This window comes from Panthera tigris, chromosome B2 (assembly GCF_018350195.1).
Source record: "Panthera tigris isolate Pti1 chromosome B2, P.tigris_Pti1_mat1.1, whole genome shotgun sequence".
Lineage (NCBI taxonomy): Eukaryota > Metazoa > Chordata > Mammalia > Carnivora > Felidae > Panthera > Panthera tigris.
The window spans coordinates 96,890,414-96,910,447 of record NC_056664.1 but is presented as its reverse complement, the minus strand read 5'-3'; the positions used below and the strand labels follow the sequence as shown (position 1 = coordinate 96,910,447).

The window sequence follows — 20,034 nt, the reverse complement described above, 5'->3', positions numbered from 1 at the left end:
ATGGTATCATACTGTATATACTGTTCTGAAAGTTCTTTTATAAGATTTTATTTTTTTATGTAATCTCTGCCCCCAACATGGGGGTTGAACTCCCAACACTGAGATCCAGAGTCGCATGCTCAAAAAAAAAAAAAAACAGTCGTATACTCTACTGACCGAGCCAGCCAGTCTCCCCTGTTCTGAAACTTATACTTCATATGTCTCAGGCAGGCTTTCCAATCAGTCTGGCTAAATTGTAGTTTGTAAAAGCTGTATAATATTTCATTTTATGTTTGTAACAGTTTTACTAGGTTTTGTTTTACCGTTACATGAACATGCTTAAGTAAATTTCTATATGCCAATATCTTTTTGTATATGTGGAAATATTTGTAGGATTAATTCCTAGTGGGATTGTTGGCTTAAAACATATATGCATTTAAAAGAGTGATAGATGGGGCACCTGGGTGGCTCAGTCGGTTAAGCATCCGACTTCGGTTAAGCGTCCGACTTCGGTTCAGGTCATGATCTCGCCTTCTGTGAGTTCGAGCCCCACTTTGGGCTCTGTGCTGACAGCTCAGAGCCTGGAGCCTGCTTCGGATTCTGCGTCTCCCTCTCTCTCTGCCCCTCCCCTGTTCATGCTCTGTCTCAAAAATAAATAAACGTTAAAAAAAAAAATTAAAAAAAAAAGTGATAGATGTCACCAAAATGCCTTTCTTAAAGATTGTACAGTTTTTACTTCCATCAGCAGATTTTTCAAGTGTCTCTGTCTCTCCCCATACCTCCACTAGGTATTAAAATGTAATACCTGGCTGTCTGATGAGTGAAAATGGGATCTTACTGTTTTAACTAGCATTTCTTGTGTGAGTGAAGTTGAACATTATTGCCATGAGTCTTTCTGTGTTCTGCCGGTTTTATTCATCTTTATCCTTCACTGTCTCTAAGTTCTTTACATTTTAATAAAGCTATCCTTTTGTTTTATGTTGCAAATATTTCTTACAGTTTGTTCTTGGTCTTTCCGCTTTGTTTTTGTTTATGGTGTATGTTATTTTTAACCACGTAGATTTAAACTTTTTAACCTCCCTATTATAGTATAAGCTTCATAAGGGCTGGGGCTCCATCTCAGTCATCTTTATATTCCCCACCTTACCTAGCACTAGCCCTATTACAGATGTTCCCAAACTGTAATTATAGCTTGAATCTTCCTAAACCTGTGGGAAAAAAAGTAATCATCCTAACCCTTCCCTGTTTAAAACACCAAACTGGAACATTTTATGAGTGTTAAATAAGTTGAAAGTGACCCATGAAGTGTTTGTAATTAACAGTGGCTTAAAGAAAACACCTCACTTTTTCATTTTTATTTTGATCAAATTGAGTTGAAAAACAGTGTTGATCAAGAGGAAGTTAACAAGCAAACTTGCCTCTCCAAATGTAATGTGTAAATATTAAGAATTACATGATGCAGGGAGCCTGGGTGGCTCAGTTGGGTATCTGACTCTTGATTTCAGTTTGGCTCATGATCCCAGAGTCATGGGATCGAGCCCCACGTTGGGCTCCACACCTAGCGTGGAGCCTGCTTAAAATTCTCTTTCTCCCTCAGCCCCTCTTCCCTGCCCACTGTGTGCACTCTCACTCTCTCAAAATAAAAAATTAAATTTAAAATTAAAATTCCCTTACAAAAAAAACAAATTGCATAATGTGACTTGATCAAAACTCTAAAGCAGTTCTCATATAAAGAGAAATCCTACCCAGCTGAGGAAACTAAATAAAAGAATTTTAAAATATATAATCTATCAAACTATTAGCTAATCATAGAAAGGAATGGACTTTTTCTCCATTCTCCCACTCCTCTTCTATTAAAGTGAATCAGATATAGTCATGATTGTGTCAAAAGTTCAAAAGGGAAAATGGAAGGTAAAATGAGCTGAATTGGCACTCTTCCCTCAACATTGTACCTGTAAGCTTGATATGTTGTTTCAGAGATTAACTTTATGGACTTCCGTACCCAGAAGTATGAAAATTCTTAGGGAACTCTTTCACAAGCTTGATCTTAACATATTGAATAAAGAGAGCAGCTAATCCCTTTTGTAAAGTAATTTGAGAGGAGGGAATTCAAAATGTAAAATCTCACCTGCAGAAAACACTCAATTCTATAAAAGCCTTTCTATCTTTAGACACTTACAAAGACTTAATATTTTAATGCGGAAGGGTGAGCTTGGTTAAAAAGCCAATGGGTGAAATTAGAGAGAAATAATCCAGTGCTTTCTTTCTGGGAATTATCATTCTGCTCCCCAGGGGACCTAATTTTATTCCCTGTGGGGAATGAGAATACCCTTCTGTATAGCAAGCCAGCATCTCTAAATATAAGCTTGACTTTTAGTATAATAAGAGTCTTGTTAGGTGCAATTTTGCTCTTAGTCATTAATACAATGAACAAATGTTGTGGTTACCTGGGAAAGAAAATTCAAGTGCTTTTAAACCTCCTGTGAGATTTGGTTTCATGCTTGAAACCTATCCAGTGTTCTGCCCAATAGCATCTGTAGAGGATTCCAAGCTATAAGGTATACAACATAGAGAAGCTAATACACTTTGGAAAAAAATTGAGAATACTACAAAATGGGTTTAAGGTCCTGAATAAAAAGCTTTTCTTTTGCTGAATGACAAGAACTTATCAGTGGCATTAAGCTTAACAGATGATTGAAATTTTCTTTTAAGAGTGAGTTTTACATAATGGATGATGTCCCTATATACAATGTATTTCTTCTGGTGACACTTTATTCTTTTCAACTGTAAAACATTTTGCTGTTCTATAAGTTCAGAGACTGAATTAAAGACAAAATGTAATCTAAGAGTGTATAGGTTTTTTTTTTTTTAATTTATTTTGAGACAGAGAAAGCACAGAAAGCACAAGTGGGGGAGGGGCAGAGAGAGAGAATCCCAAACAGGCTCCACACTGCCAGCAGGGATCCTGGAGCGGGGCTTGAACCCACAAACTGTGAGTTCATGACCTGAACCAAAGTCAGATGCTTAACCAACTGAGTCAACCAGGTGCCCCCTAAGAGTGTATAGTCTTAAATAGCATATTCAGTATGGTATGGCATTAATTGTTTTAGATCATTTTGTCCCTTATAAACTTTGTGATATTATATGCATTTTAAGTTCTATTCTTGATAATAAAGTCATAGTGACATACTGCTTCTGCTAATAGTCCTTAATCATAAGCCATTCTAAATTGGGTTTGGTAGTATATTTTCTCTTTTTATAGGATCAGTATAAGATAATAGAAATCTTTCTTGTTACTTTAAGTTTAGAGGTTGTCATAAGTGGTCCTTGCTATCTTGTAAAGAACAGTGTCCATTCCAATATAACCGCAAAGTACTGGGTATTATATTTTCAATTCTTAAACTTGCTGTCAGCCTGTAAAGCTGTGCATCTATGAACCTGATCTAATGTATGTAACTCATAATTTCACACTAGTAGTAAGAGTGCAGACATTGCACTCTTTCCCTACTAGTTTCTGGCATTCTTTTTGAAGACCATTAAGAATAATCTTTTATTAGAGATCACAACTAACACTGCAGAAATACAAACAATAATAAGGGAATATTATGAGCAGTTATAAGACAATAAATTGGGCAATCTGGAAGAAATGGACAAATTCCTAGAAACATATAAACTACCCACACTGAAACAGGAAGAAATAGAAAACTTGAACAGACCTATAACCAGTAAAGAAATCGAATTAGTAATCAAAAATCTCCCAAAACACAAGAGTCCAGGGCCAGATAGCTTTCCAGGGGAATTCTACCAAACATTTAAAGAAGAGTTGACACCTATTCTATTGAAGCTGTTCCAAAAAATAGAAATAGAAGGAAAACTTCCAGTCTCGTTCTGTGGGGCCAGCATTACCTTGATTCCAAAACCAAAGACCCCACTGAAAAGGAGAACTATAGACCAACTTCCCTGATGAACATGGATGCAAAAATTCACAAGATACTAGCCAACCAGATCCAACAATACATTAAAAGAATTATTTACCATGATCAAGTGGGATTTATGCCTGGGATGCAGGGCTGGTTCAATATCGACAAATCAATCAATGTGATACATCACATTAATAAAAGAAAAGACAGTGGGGTGTCTGGTTTCTCAGTCAGTTAAGCGTCCGACTTCAGCTCAGGTCATGCATGATCTCACTGCTCACGATTTTGAGCCCTGCATTGGGCTCTGTGCTGACAGCTCAGAACCTGGAGCCTGGTTTGGATTCTGTGTCTGTCTGTCTGTCTGTCTCTCTCTCTCTCTCTCTCTGCCCCTCCCCTGCTTGCGCTCTGTCTCTGTCTCTCAAAAATAAAAAAACATTAAAAAAATTAACAAAGGACAAGAACCACATGATCCTCTCAATAAATGTAGAGAAAGCATTTGACAAAATACAGAATCCTTTCTTGATAAAAGCCCTAAAGAAAGTAGGGATAGAAGGATCATACCTCAAGACCATAAAAGCCATATACAAAAGACCCACTGTTAATGTCATCCTCAACGGGGAAAAACTGAGAGCTTTCCCCCTAAGATCAGGAACGGGGCAGAGATGTCCATTCTTCACCACTGTTACTCAACATAGTACTGGAAGTCCAGCCTCAGCAATCAGATAACAGAAATAAAAGTCATCCATGTCGGCAAGGAGGGTGTCAAACTTTCACTCTTTGTTGATGACATGATACTCTATGGAAAACCCAAAAGATTTCACCAAAAACTGCTAGAACTGATCCATGAATTTAGCAAAGTCACAGGATATAAAATCAGTGCACAGAAATCAGTTGCATTTCTATATGCCAATAATGAAGCAGCAGAAAGAGAGATCAAGGAATCGATCCCATTTACAGTTGCACCAAAAATCATAAAATACCTAGGAATAAGCCTAATCAAAGAGGTGAAAAATCTATACACTGGAAGCTACAGAAAGCTTATGAAAAAATTGAAGACATAAAAAAATGGAAAAATATTTCATGTTCATGGACTGGAGGAACAAATACTGTTCAAGTGTCAGTGCTACCCAAAGCAATCTATATATTCAGTACAATCCCTATCAAAATAACACCAGCATTCTTCACAGAGCTAGAACAAACAATCCTAAAATTTGTATGGAACCAGAAAAGACCTCAAATAAAGCAATCCCGAGAAAGAAAACCAAAGCTGGAGGCTTCATAATTCTGGACTTGAAGCTGTATTACAAAACTGCGATCCTCAAGACATTATGGTACTTGCACAAAAACAGACCCTTAGATCAGTGGGACAGAATAGAGAACCCAGAAATGGACCCGCAAACATATGGCCAATGAATTTTTGACAAAGCAGGAAAGAATATCCAATGGAATAAAGAGTCTCTTTAGCAAATGGTGTTGGGGAAAGTGAACAGCGGCATGCAGAAGACTGAATCTGGGCCACTTTCTTACAGCATACACAAAAATAAATTCAAAATGGATGAAAGACTTAAACGTAAGACAGGAAGTCATCAAAATCCTGGAGGAGAAAGCAGGCAAATACCTCTGACCTCAGCCACAGCAACTTCTTACTCAACATGTCTCCAGAGGCAAGGGAAACAAAGCAAAAATGAACTGTTGGGACCTCGTCAAGATACAAACTTCTGCATGGCAAAGGAAACAATCAGCAAAACTAAAAGGCAACCTACAGAATGGGAGAAAATATTTGCAAATGACATATCACATTAAGGGTTAGTATCCAAAATCTGTAAAAAAAAAAAAAACTTATCAAACTCAAACCCAAAATCCAATCCAGTGAAAAATGGGCAGAAGACATGAATAGACACTTTCCCAAAGAAGACATCCAGATGGCTAACAGACACATGAAAAAAATGGTCAACATCATTCGTCATCAGGGAAATACAAATGAAAACCACAATGAGATACCACCTTACACCTGACAGAATGGCTAACATTAACAACTCAGGCAACAACAGATATTGGCGAAGATGTGGAAAAAGAGGAGCATTTTTGCACTGTTGGTGGGAATGCAAACTGGTGCATTCACTCTGGAAAACAGTATGGAGGTTCCTCAAAAAATCAGAACTACCCTATGACCCAGCAATTGCACTACTAGGTATTTATCCAAAGGATACAGGTATGTTGTTTTGAAGGGGCACCTGCACCCCAATGTTTATATCAGTGCTATCGATAACGGCCAATGTATGGAAAGAGCCCAAATACCCATCAACAGATGAATAGATAAAGAAGATGTGGTATATATAAACACAATGGAGTATTACTTGGCCATCAAAAAGAATGACGTCTTGAGGCACCTGGTAGCTCAGTTGGTTAAGCATCCAACTTCAGTTCACGTCAGGATCTCACAGTTCATGGGTTTGGGCCCCACATTGGGCTCTGCACTGACAACTTGGAACCTGGAGCCTGCTTCAGATTCTGTCTCTTTATCAGAAATAAACATTAAAAAAAAAAAATTAGTCTTGCCATTTGCAATAACATGGATGGAACTAGAGTGTATTATGTTAAGTGAAATTAGAGAAAGACAAATATATGACTTCACTCATGTAGAATTTAAGATACAAAACAGACGAACATAAGGGAAGGGAAGCAAAAATAATGTAAAAACAGGGAGGGGGATAAAACGTAAGAGACTCTTAAATATAGAGAACAAACAGAAGGTTGCTGGAGGGATTATGGGTGGAGGGATGGGCTAAATGGGCAAGGAGTATTAAGGAGGATACTTGTTGGGATGATAACTGGGTGTTACATGTAGGGCATGAATCACTGGATTCTACTCCTGAAATCATTATTGCACTATATGCTAACTGGGATGTAAATTTTCATATATATATATATATATATATATATATATATATATATATGTGTGTGTGTGTGTGTGTGTGTGTGTGTGTGTGTGTATGTGTATCTATATGTATGTATATATATGTAAATTTATATATATAATTATATATATAATAAAGAATAATCCTTTATTTCTTTTATTGTGAAGCATCTAATCTAGTCATAATAACAAAATATTTTTTATTCCATTTCAAAGTAGTTAAGGTCTCTTTCCCCTGTGAGCATTGTATAGTAAGGTACTATCTAAACCAGCTCACAGCAGTCAGAGCTAGCTTTATTCTCACTCCTGTTCAGTTGACATTTGTACAGCTCACTGAAATAGAAAAAAAAATGGACTATATTTATGTAGCTGACCTCAGGCAGAATGATATCCTAAAGCATATGTACAGACATGCATTTTAAAGGTTGTACTCTAGGGGTGCCTGGGTGGCTTAGTTGGTTTGAGTGTCCCACTCTTGATTTCAGCTCAAGTCATGATTCCAGGGTCGTGGGATCAAGCCCCATATCGGGCTCCATGTTGAGTGCTTGGAACCTGCTTGAGATTCTCTTTCCCTCTCTCTAAAAATTAAAAATAAATAAATTGTACTGTAGTGTAAATGATACACTTTTTTAACATTTGGTGAAGTTTTATTTTGTTAGAGGTAAAAATGTCATCTTGATAACTTCATGATTTTCTTATCTTAAGATAACCAGGCTTGCCACATTATCAATTTGACAAACAGATCCCCCAGCCTCCTTATTTTGAAGTCCCTGTCCCATGCTTCAACTTAGGTATGATTTTTTTTTTTTAATTTCAGACAAATCTGCCTATTTTCAAGCTGAAGGAATCTACTGTTAGAAGAAGATACAGTGACTTTGAGTGGCTGCGAAGTGAATTAGAAAGAGAGAGCAAGGTAAGAATTATTTGTAATAGGACTTTAAAGCAAAACACTGACTTTTAATGTTTAAGGACCTTTCAGAAAACTTACCTAGAATGAAGGAGGTAAAAGCATATATGATTTCTTCATTTCAAGGAGTTTGATTTTATCTTACAGGAGATGGAGGAAGTCTAATTTTTGCTCAGAACTCTTTCTTGTTTACTTAAAGGCCCAGTTGAGGTCTTTACTAAGTCATACTTGAGTAACACTTCTTAGAACTTTTTTGCTATTACTTCCTTCCTTTCCCTCCTCTTCCTATTCAGTCTTGCCCTCCCACACACTCCTTGCCAAGTTTGTCTTCCTTAATACATCTCATGTATCAGTGGATTTCCAGGGTTTTTTTACTGACTCATAATAAATATTTTATTTCATCATACACATGTACATATAACAAAAATTTTCAAAAACCAGTACTTACCTTACTCTGTGATATGTCCTGATTAGCTTTTTAAATGACGGTCATGGTCTCATAGGTTGCTACATGCGGTTTTTTTTCAAGTTTATTTATTTATTTTGAGAGAGAGCAGGGGAGGGACAGAAAGAGAGGGAGGGGGGAAGAGAGAGAGAGAGAGAGAGAGAGAGAAAGAGAGAGAATCCTAAACAGGCTCTGCACTGTCACCGATGCAGGGCTCAGACTTATGAACTGTCAAATCATGACCTGAACTGAAATCAAGAGTCAGATGCTTAACTGACTGAGCCACTCAGGCGCCCAACTACATGCAGTTTTAAAACTGTTACATATACCTTGGTAAGAATCATCTCCTCTTAAAAGAAAATTTGGTGACTTTGGCTGCAAAAAAAATCAGCAAGGCAAGGTCTCCTACTAGTTCCTTATTTCAGCCCTATGTCAGAAGAACATCAACAACATAGAGTTCTGGAAGGGCATGGTGTGCTCAGAATGATGAAAAGTTACTTTGTGACTAGAGTGTAATAGGAAACAAGTTGATATGGTAGGAGCCCTGAAGTAGGGTCGCTTCTACTCATTTCTCAAGTGTGATAAGTTGAAGCGGAAGGAAAACTTCCTTAATCAGACCTGTGGCTGGATAGAGAGCAATATACACAAATCATAGCGTTCCATCAAAATTTAAAGGAAAAACAACTTTACTCAACAGACTATCAAAGTATAGGGGCTCCTGGGTGGCTCGGTCGGTTGTCTGACTCTTAATTTTGGCTCAGGTCATGATCTCACAATTCATGGCTTTGAGCCCTGCATGGGGGGGCTCTGCGCTGACAGTGCGGAGCCTGCTTGGAATTCTCTCTCTCCACCTCCCCTGCTCATTCTTGCTCTCTCTCTTTCAAAATAAATAAATAAAATTTTTTTAAAAAAGATCTATCAAAGTATAAAATGTTTATGAGTAAAAAAGAAATGTAAGACCATGTAAAGAAAATTTCAAAACTTAGAAATACTACATTCTTGTTTTGGAATATTCACTTTTTTTTTAACTTGTTTTATTTTTTATTTTTTTAACTTTACATCCAAATTAGCATATAGTGCAACAATGATTTCAGGAGTAGATTCCTTAGTGCCCCTTACCCATTTAGCCCATCCCTCCTCCCATAACCCTCAGTTTGTTCTCCATATTTATGAGTCTCTTCTGTTTTTGTCCCCCTCCCTGTTTTTATATTATTTTTGTTTCCCTTTCCTTATGTTCATCTGTTTTGTATCTTAAAGTCCTCATATGAGTGAAGTCATATGATTTTTGTCTTTCTCTGACTAATTTCACTTAGCATAATACCTTCCTGTTCCATCCATGTAAGTTGCAAATGGCAAGATTTCATTCTTTTTGATTGCCAAGTAATACTCCATTGTGTGTGTGTGTGTGTGTGTGTGTGTGTGTGTGTGTACACACACACACACATACCACATCTTCTTTATCCATTCATCCATCGATGGACATTTGGGCTCTCTCCATACTTTGGCTATTGTTGATAGTGCTGCTATAAACATGCGGGTGCGTGTGTCCCTTCGAAACAGCACACCTGTATCCCTTGGATAAATGCCTAGTAGTGCAATTGCTGGGTTGTAGGGTAGTTCTATTTTTAGTTTCTTGAGGAACCTCCATCCTGTTTTCCAGAGTGGCTGCACCAGCTTGCATTTCCATGGAATATTCACTTTTTTTAAACTTGTTTTATTTTTACTCTGTAAACATTTACTCTGTAAACATTTGAGAGCTAATTCTTTATGTTCTATGAGTTATAGATAGAGCTGTGAATAAATTAAGTTCCCACTTCTATGATGTTTACATTCAATTGGGAAAGTTGGGGTTGTGGTGAAGGGAAAGCAGAAAAAATAGTAAGATATATAGTATGTCTGATAGGAATATGTTCTAAAAAAACCAAAAACTATAGGAAGCAAGGAATTCGAGGAGAGTACTCTTTTATAGAGTAGTCAAAGGAAGCCCTCACTTAGAGGTGACATTTTAGCAGTAAACCTGATCAAAGTAAAGCATTACCTCCTAACTTACTTATGAATTCATAAAATTCTAACAGAAATCTTAATGTTTTTTTTAATGAACTTGCAGATTTATATCTGAGCTTTACAATCCAAGAAAGCTCAAGAAGAGTCAAATTATTTTCAGCATGTACTAATAAGCATATGCAGACATCAGAGTTTATCTTAAGCTATAGTAATTAAAATAGTTTGCTATTGCTTTAGGAATAGGCAAATAGATTAGCTGAATGTTGTAGAACTTAGAATGAATGTATAGATCTTAGCAGCTGACTTGCGTGTTTATTAGAAATTTAGTTCAGAACAAAAATAACATTGTCATTCAGTAGGGAAAAGAATTTATATTCAGTAAATGGAGTTGAAACATTTGGCTGTCTAGGAATAAAAATTTATAACTGTGTATAAATTACATGGTTTTAAGGTCTAAATGTACAAACCAAGTTAGAAAAGTTGTGGGTAACAAAGAAGAAATGTTTTATGACCATAGGGAAGAAGTGTCCTTTTTCCCCAGCTTTAAAATTGAGATATAATTGAGGTGCCTGGTGGCTCAGTCGGTTAAGCATCTGACTTGAGCTCAGGTCATGGTCTCACATCACAGTTCATGAATTCAAGCCCCACGCTGGGCTCTGTGCTGACAGCTCGGAGCTTGGAGCCTGGTTTGGATTCTGTGTCTCTCTCTCTCTCTGCCCCTCCCCTGCTCGCACCCTCTCTCTATCTCTCTCTCTCTCAAAAGTAAACACTAAAAAAAATTTTTTTTTTAATAATAAAATTAGGATATAATTGACAGATAACATTATGTAAGTTTAAGGCATACAGTATAATGATTTGTTATATGTATATATTGTGAAACGATGAACTCAATAAGCTTAGTTACTATACCATCACCTCACATAGTTACTTTTTTTTTCATGGTGGTGGTGGTAAGAACATTTCAGATATGCTTCTCTTGGCAATTTTTAAATATATGATACATTATTGTTAACTATACTCCCCATGCTCTACTTTAGATCCCCAGAACTTACTCATCTTATAACTGGAAGTTTGTACCTTTTGACCAGCATGTTACCATTTCTCCCACCTGCCAATCCCTGGCAACCACTAGTCTCTGCTACTCTCTGTTGCTATGAGTTTGATTTATTTTAGATTCCACCTATAAGTGAGATCATACAGTATTTGTCTTTCTCTGACTTACGGGAAGAAGTGTCTTGATGGGCTTTGGGCTTTGCTTAACATAGCACATGGCATGTTGGAGTGTTTAATAAACATTTGGTGAATGTATATAGCACTTTTTGAAAAAATAACAGCTTTATTGACATATAATTCACATGCCATACAATTCCCCCTTTTAAAGTGTAAAATTCAGGGGCCCGTGGGTGGCTCAGTTGGTTAAGAATCTGACTCTTGATTTCAGCTTAGGTCTTGATCTCATTGTTTGTGAAATCGAGCCCTAAGTCAGGCTCTGTGCTGACAGCACGGAGCCTGCTTGGGATTTCCTCTCTCCTCTCTCTCTGTGCCTCCCCCTGCTCACACACACATTCTCTCTCTCAAAATAAATAAATAAAAATAAACTTTGAAGAGTAAAATTCAGTGGTTCTTCATATATTCATAAAGTTGTGCAACAATCACTAGTCAGTTTTAGAACATCTTAATTACTCCATAAAAGAAATCCCATAGCTATTAGTAGTCGCTACCAATTTCTCCCCCAGCCCCTCCTCACCCAACCCTATATAGCCATTAATCTACTTTCTCTATGGATTTGCTTGTTCTGGACATTTCATATAAATAGCATAGAATATTTAGCCTTCTGTGTCTGGCTTCTTTCACTGAGTGTGTTTTCAACATTAAACACTACTTCTTTTTTTCTTTGTTTTTAAATTTTTTTCTTAATGTTTTTATTTATTTTTGAGACAGAGACAGAGCATGAGCAGGGGAGGGGCAGAGAGAGAGGAAGACACAGGATCTGAAGCAGGCTCCAGGCTCTGAGCTGTCAGCACAGAGCCTGATGTGGGGCTCGAACTCACGGACTGTGAGATCATGACCTGAGCTGAAGTCGGACGCTCAACCGACTGAGCCACCCAGGGGCCCCACTAGTTCTTTTTTTCTTAACTCACTTCTTTTCATTGCCCAATAATAATATTCTGTTGTGTGGATATAACACATTTATTAATCAGTTTGCAGACATTCATTTGTTTCTGCTTTTTGACTATTATAGATAATGCTGCTGTGAACATTTGTTTACAGGTTTTTGTTTGGACATATATTTTCATTTATCTCGAGTATACACCTAGAAGTGGATTTACTGGGTCCTGTGACAACTCTCTTTAATTTTGAGGAACTCCCAGACTGTTTACCAAAGCAGCTGCACCATTTTACATTCCCACCAAGAATGTACGAGAGTTCCCGTGTACTCCCCATCCTCACCAACACATAACTATTATGTCTTCTTTATTATAGCTGTCCTAGTATGTGTGAAGTTGGAATATCATTATGGTTTGAATTTTCATTTTCCCAATGGCTGATGATGTTGATCATCTTTCCATGTATTTATCAGATATATATATATTTATTTATTTATATTTCTATTTATATATTATCAGTTATATATATATTTTTTTTCAGATCCTTTGCCCATTTAATCGAGTGTTTTGTCTTTATTATTGAGTTGTACCTAGAATATACAAAAAACTCTTAAAAGTCTCTTACAAGATAGTTGATTTGCCAAAATCTCTTTATCTATGAATTGTTTCCACTTATTACTGTCCTTTGAAGCACAATACTTCAGTTTTAACAATAGACCAGTTAAATCTCTGAGGGATTTAACCTAAATCCCTAAAGTTGTATTTTTATTATAGTATTGCTAAGAACAATTAATCAAGTTATTTTAAGTACCTTTTTTTTTTAATTTTTAAATTTTTTTTTAGTTTTTATTTTTGAGAGAGGGAGACAGAGTGTGAGTGGGGGAGGAGCAGAGAGAGATGGAGACACAGAATCCAAAGCAGGCTCCAGGCTCTGAGCTGTCAGCACAGAGCTCAACACGGGGCTTAAACTTACGAACTAGGAGACCATGGCCCAAGCCGAAGTCGGATGCTTAACTGAGTGAGGCACCCAGGAGCCCCTGTTTATAAGTATTTTTAATTAAATAAGATCTGTTATATGAGGCTAGGAAGTAGATGATATTTATTGTGTTTACTGGTCATTATAGTGATATCTTTTTAGCTTTTATTTTAGTATGCTTTCACTATATTATGCTGGCCAAGTATTTTCCTGTCTACTTCTAACCCCACGTGTACACACGTATCTTTGGATTAATGATGATTAGATTGGTATAAGAATTCTATCACACTTCAAGCTGTATTACAAATCTGTAATCATTAAGACAATATGGTACTGGCACAAAAACAGACACTCAAATCAATGGGACAGAATAAAGAACCCAGAAATGAACCCACAAATACATGGCCAACTAATCTTTGAGAGAGCAGGAAAGAATATCCAATGGAATAAAGACAGTCTCTTCAGCAAATGGTTTTGGGAAAACTGGACTGTGACATGCAGAAAAATGAACCCAGACCACTTTCTTACACCATACATAAAAATAAACTCAAAATGGTTGAAAGACCTAAATGTAAGACAGGAAGCCATCAAAATCCTCAAGGAGAAAGCAGGCAAAAACTTTTTTGACCTTGGCAGCAACAGCTTCTTACTCAACACGTCTCTGAAGGCAAGGGAGACCAAAGCAAAAATGAACTATTAGGACCTCATCAAAATAAAAAGCTTCTGCACAGCAAAGGAAATAATCAGCAAAACTAAAAGGCAACTGATGGAATGGGAGAAGTATCAGATAAAGGGTTAGTATCCAAAATCTGTAGAGAACGTATCAAACTCAACACCCAAAAAACAGATAATCCAGTGAAGAAATGGGCAAAAGACATGAATAGACACCTCTCCCAAGAAGACATCCAGATGGCCGACACATGAAAAAATGCTCAACATCACTCATCATCAGGGAAATACAAATCAAAACCACAATGAGATACCACCTCACACCTGTCAGAATGGCTAACATTAACAACTCAGGCAACAACAGATGTTGGCGAGGATGTGGAGAAAAAGGATCTCTTTTGCACTGCTGGTGGGAATGCAAACTGGTGCAGCCACTCTGGAAAACAGGATGGAGGTTCCTCAAAAAATTAAAAATAGAACTACCCTATGACCCAGCAATTGCACTACTAGGTATTTATCCAAGGGATACAGGTATGCTGTTTTGAAGGGGCACACGCACCCCAATGTTTATAGCAGCACTACCGACAATAGACAAGGTATGGGAAGAGCCCAAATGTCCATCAATGGATGAATGGATAAAGAAGTGGTATATATACAATGGAGTATTACTCGGCAATCAAAAAGAATGAAATCTTGCCATTTGCAACTACATGGATGGAACTAGAGGGTATTGTGCTAAGCGAAATTGGAGAAAGACAAATATCATATGACTTTACTCATATGAGGACTTTAAGAACATAAGGGAAGGGAAACAAAAATAATAAAAAACAGGGAGGGGGACAAAACATAAGAGACTCTTAAATATGGAGAACAAACAGCATTGCTGGAGGGGATGGGGGCTGGGCTAAATGGGTAAGGGGCATTAAGGAATCTACTCCTGAAATCATTGTTGCATCATATGCTGACTTGGATATAATTTTAAAAAGTAAATAAATTATTAATGAAAAATTAAAAAATAAAAAAAATAAAAAAATTCTAACTAGATCTTTCCAGACTTGTTCAGCAAAACTAATTTGATGTTGAAGAGGATCTTTGGAATCTTAGCTGGGCAAGCCACTCAAGATTTTTATAGATCATTAAATCCTGTTACCTACAACCTCACCATCCATTTCAGTGACTGTTTTGAATATTATGTTAGGAAGAATATATCTCTGCAGATAATACATACTGATCTTAAATTTCATGCTGAATTATGTCCTGAATTAATGGTAGTCATTTGTTTAGCGCATTGGTTCTAGATTCTTTTTTTAATAGTAGTTTCATAGATACAGATGTTTTCCCCTGTCCTTCAGAAAAGCCATTCTGCTGGAGCTCAGTTAATGGTCATGATGTGTTTCTCAGTTGTAAGGTCTCTGCAGGTTTTAACACTCTACTTCACAAATATTAATGTAGGGAGAGAGATTCAAGAATACTGAGACAGAGTTACAGAGACAAATCTCTAGATGTGTTAATCATTGGTCCTGGAGAGAAGACTACATTTAGGAAGGAATCATGAATTTTATGTTGGGTATTTGGTTTTGTGTTTCTTTTTTTGCTGTCATTTTGTTCTTTGCTATTCTTTATGAAGTTGTGTTGCTCTTTCCCTTTTTTTACCCAGCTGGGTTATTGTTTTAGGATAGAAACTGCATCAGGGGTTTAAAATTTTTCCTCTTTTAGGGTATGTACAATTACTTCTGTTTACTATTTATATTTCTTCTTGTTTGATTTGTCAGTTACACCTTTTCTCTGTTTTGGTGTAAGATATGGATCCCGCTAAGTGGTTAGTCATTTAACAGATATTTGAGTGTCTGTTGTGTTGTGTGCCCAACTTTTCTTTAAATAACCATAGGAAGCCTGAGACAGGATCCTTGATTTGAAGGCATTAGCAGGATAAGTTGGTTTTCCACCAGTGCCTGTTTTATCCCCCAGGAGACATTTGACAGGGTCTGGAGACTGTTTTTATTGTCACTACTGGGTGCTACCCAGTCTAGTGGGTAGAGGCCTGGGATGCTGTTAAACATTCTGCAGTGCACCAAGAAACTCCTTCCCCTACTCTCCCCCCTCTACAAAGAATAATGTGACTCAAAATGTTAATAGTGCCATGGGCGAGAAACCCTGACTAACCTGTGAAGTAAGTAGCTAGGTGCTATTTAACTCAAATATTTGAGCTCTAGATAATTCCTAGAAGAGATCAGTATAAGTTGACCCTAGAGGATAGTTAGACTTTGAAGGGGAAAAATAGGATATTGCTATGTAGGAAGAAAGAAATGACAGGTCTTTGGGGAAAGATGGAGTAGTAGATTTGGGAGAATGTTGACATGTTTCTTAACATAGAAAAAGGAAGTGTGGGGCACCTGAGCAGCTTAGTCGGTTAAGCATCCAACTCTTGATTTCAGCTCAGGTAATGATTTCATGCTTCAGGAGGTGGAGGCTGCTTGGGATTCTCTCTCTCTCTCCTGTCTTTCTCTCTGTCCCTCCCCCTACTTGCATGTGTGCTGTCTCTCTCTCTCAAATAAACATTAAAAAAAAACAAAATGGAAGCATGGTGACAGAATTGTTGACTTTTTTATCATCACCTCAAACACAAGTAGGAAAGACTGTATGCAGATGGTATGAGGTGGAGGAAATAGACCACAGAATTCTTATCTGCCCATGCTGGAGAGAATGTTGTTAATACTTTATTTCTTAATTAATTGAAAGTTGATTTTGATCTCTGTAGTTTTTCATTGTAATAAAGCATGGTCTTCCCTGAGTGGCATCAAAACTGGAGGCATCGTAGGTTTCATTTCAGCATTGCTTGAATGCTCTTTTTGTATACTTATGCTTCAATAAGTTCAGGAAAACCTTAAGCTATGGGCCATGCCATTAAGGAGCATTGATCTAATGGGCTATTTATTCTGTCTACCTTTGGTTATCTTGCCTCCAAAACATTGACTGTTTTTTAGTATGGTTTTTTTTTCAATGTGTTCTTTACTGATTTTTTTATTTAAACTAGTTGAACAGTGGAATAGCTGTCACAGTGAACATACACTTTGTCTTCATGTTGTGGTCTATAAATTTTCACAACCCAGTCAGCATCTTCAAGAACTTTCCTATGTTTTTTTAGGTTGTAGTTCCCCCGCTCCCTGGAAAAGCATTTTTGCGTCAGCTTCCTTTCAGAGGAGATGATGGAATATTTGATGATAATTTTATTGAAGAAAGGAAGCAAGGGCTGGAGCAGTTTATAAACAAGTAAGTACTTTCTGTACCTCAAGAGGTATAAGAGCGAATAGTGTTCTGAGACAACTTTAAGCAAATACTCAAAATTTAGATATTAAGCTAAACTGTAGTATTGCTTTTCTTTTTTGGCCATTTCCTAACATTTTGTATCATTTAAATAAAGTAAAGTATATAACAAGTTGAATATCATGTGATAAATATTAACACACTTGAGTGATTAAAATGAGTATCTTTGTGTTGACCTAAGTTTTGTATTTGTTTTTCTTGGTTAATTTATGCAAATTACATTTAAAATTGCAGCATTTAAAAAATAGTTTTACTTATGATTCTTTCTCATTTAAGGTATGTTCTAGCATGAACAATAAAACTTGTGGTACACTTGCAATCATTTTGTTTGATTGCAAATGGAGGTATTATCAGCATGTCTTGTGTAAAGGTGCACATTCAAAATTTTCACAGCAAAATGTTTCTTTCCAAAATGTAAGAAGACTTTCAATTGTTTATCTTTTACTTTAGAAACTCTCAAACCAAAATTTCTAGCTTTTAATTTTATTCTTAATTTGAAATATAGCCATTTTTAAAAGCCAAAGTAACAGAGCTAATGTCAGGAAGGGGCTTGCTATAAATTGTGCATTGGACTAAATTTGACCAAATGAAGTCAAATGCTGAAGAATATAGTTGTACGAGGTTACATACTAACCAACAACTTCAATTTTTAGTAATTTGAAGATCTGTGAGTGGTAAACAGGAAGGAAAGTTGTACAAAGCCTTTAACTTTTAGTTTAGCACATAGCCTTCATTGTCTTTTATGAACACGCTTTCCTTTTGGAGAAGGCAGTGTTAGCTGAGGTACTTTTGAATTGAGAAATAGAAGTCTGGTTACCCATTTTGATCTTGTGTTTAGTCTGCAATGGGAACCTTTAAAGCAGGCCAAAAAAAGGAAAAAGAAGAAAAACCTGGACACACTTGTGCCTCTTTCTTAGTGTTTTGGGCTTTTATTGAACTTCAGTGTATTTTTTTTTTTTCAAATTCAGTATATTTCTAATTTTGATCCTATATCTTTTCCTTCTTTAAAATGGGTTCTTAGAATTAGTGACTTTTCACTTTTAACATTAAAATTCATTTAGGTTTTTTGTGAATGTACAAACTGCTATATAAAGAAGTTTCTTGGGTACATGTGCCAGAAGCAGTGCAAATACAGTGATTAAATGTTTTCTAAATGACCCTTGTGAACCAAAGGAAATTTCCCATTAGTTGATAGAGCATAGCCTAATGGGCAGTCCAGAATAACACTTATTATTGCTAAATCATACATGCTTTTTAACTATAGAATATGTGTGTGTGACTCCTGACCCCACTTTTATAAAGTATTGGGACTAAATTTGTAATTTTTATTCCTAGGGTCGCTGGTCATCCTCTGGCACAGAATGAACGTTGTCTTCACATGTTTTTACAGGACGAAATTATAGATAAAAGCTATACTCCATCTAAAATAAGACATGCCTGAAATTTGATGAGAAGGGGCAAAAAAAAAAAAAAAAAACCTCCTGTGACTATTAATGATTCGTATGCACCAGTGAAGAAGTTCTATCTAACTTTTAGCATGCTGCACAGAAACTGGTATAACATGCCTTCAGTATACTAACATTCATATGCTCAGTTTTGTTTTGTTTTGGCAGTTGACAAGAAGTTAATTTGCTTTAGTGAAAATCCCTTGTTCCAGCCTTTCTCGCTCTTCCTTGCTGTTTTAATGTGGTACACACTATAACCCCACAAACCTGTTACTCCAGTATGATCTGCAGTGTCCTAACTAAAGTTACTGACTTGGTCTTATCTGCACAGTTTTTGTGTCCTGTTTGCTTCTTGAATCTGATTAACTAGAATATTTCTCTTACCCCTTTTTAATATGTGATGTCACTTGTCCTAATTTATGTGTAGAAGCACTACACCATTGGTTTCCAGTCCCCTACGTGTGAGATACACACTTGTGTGCAGAAAGTATCTCCCTTCAGGCTTGTAATACCCTTCACATGGAAGATCAATGAGGGAAATCTTTATATTCTGTATAAAAACAAAATCCAATTTATATACTAAAATCATTTGTCTAAAAATTTAAGTTGTTTTCAAATAAAAATAAAAATGCATTTCTGATATGCACTGATTGTGTTGCCTCCAGCTTCTTTTTGTCCCCCTTTACGGCTGTCCTACTTAACTCACTTGTTGAGAGGGATTATTTACTAATTATATACTTCTCATTCCTGTAACTCCATTCCTCTTAAACAGGGGTGATATCAAATATGCTACCACCCTTTGAATTGGGGTATTTTCTTTTATACAACAAAAAAAGTGATGTACTAAAAGAAGCATTCCTTAAAGCTTACTGAGTTGTTATGAAGCACTTTGTGTATTTGAAAAATGCTTTGTAATCTCAAGTCATTCTTAAAAGGCCTTTTAAGATAAGTCAACACTGTGCCTCCTGTTTTTCAGAGGAATTTTTTTCCTAGTTCATCTAAGTGACTTGTTTAAACAAACTTAGCAAGGGTATAATAACGCTTTTCTTGATCAGCAGATTCATGCTTTCTCTTTAATTTAGCTTGGGATGGTGGCACACTTTATCCTCTTTAACCAAGGGAGAAGGGCACAGCGTTCTAGCCCGACTTGTATAAGTGGTAAGAAACCAGAAAATGCATGACTCCTTGCTGTCTAACTTGTGTTGTAGCCAGACCTTTGCAGCCAGAATGTGGTCTCTGATTTGAATTTGAACAACATCTGGTGGTTTGGGAGGGTCCCATTGTGACCTAGAGTTAAACCACAAGGTAAGGAAGGTTCGCCTTCCCACTCCAGTGGCGTC

General features: G+C 36.7%; 1 protein-coding gene across 1 annotated transcript in view; it reads left to right on the top strand.

Annotated features, from left to right (window-relative positions):
* SNX3 (sorting nexin 3) overlaps positions 1-19,058 on the top strand; it is a 49,791-nt gene extending 30,733 nt beyond the window's left edge. The window contains exons 2-4 of the mRNA XM_042986920.1: positions 7,634-7,729; positions 17,071-17,195; positions 18,585-19,058. Of these exons, the coding sequence (XP_042842854.1) occupies positions 7,634-7,729; positions 17,071-17,195; positions 18,585-18,690 (327 nt within the window). The 3' untranslated portion in view covers positions 18,691-19,058. The remainder of the gene's footprint in view (positions 1-7,633; positions 7,730-17,070; positions 17,196-18,584) is intronic.
* Positions 19,059-20,034: the final 976 nt, after the last annotated feature.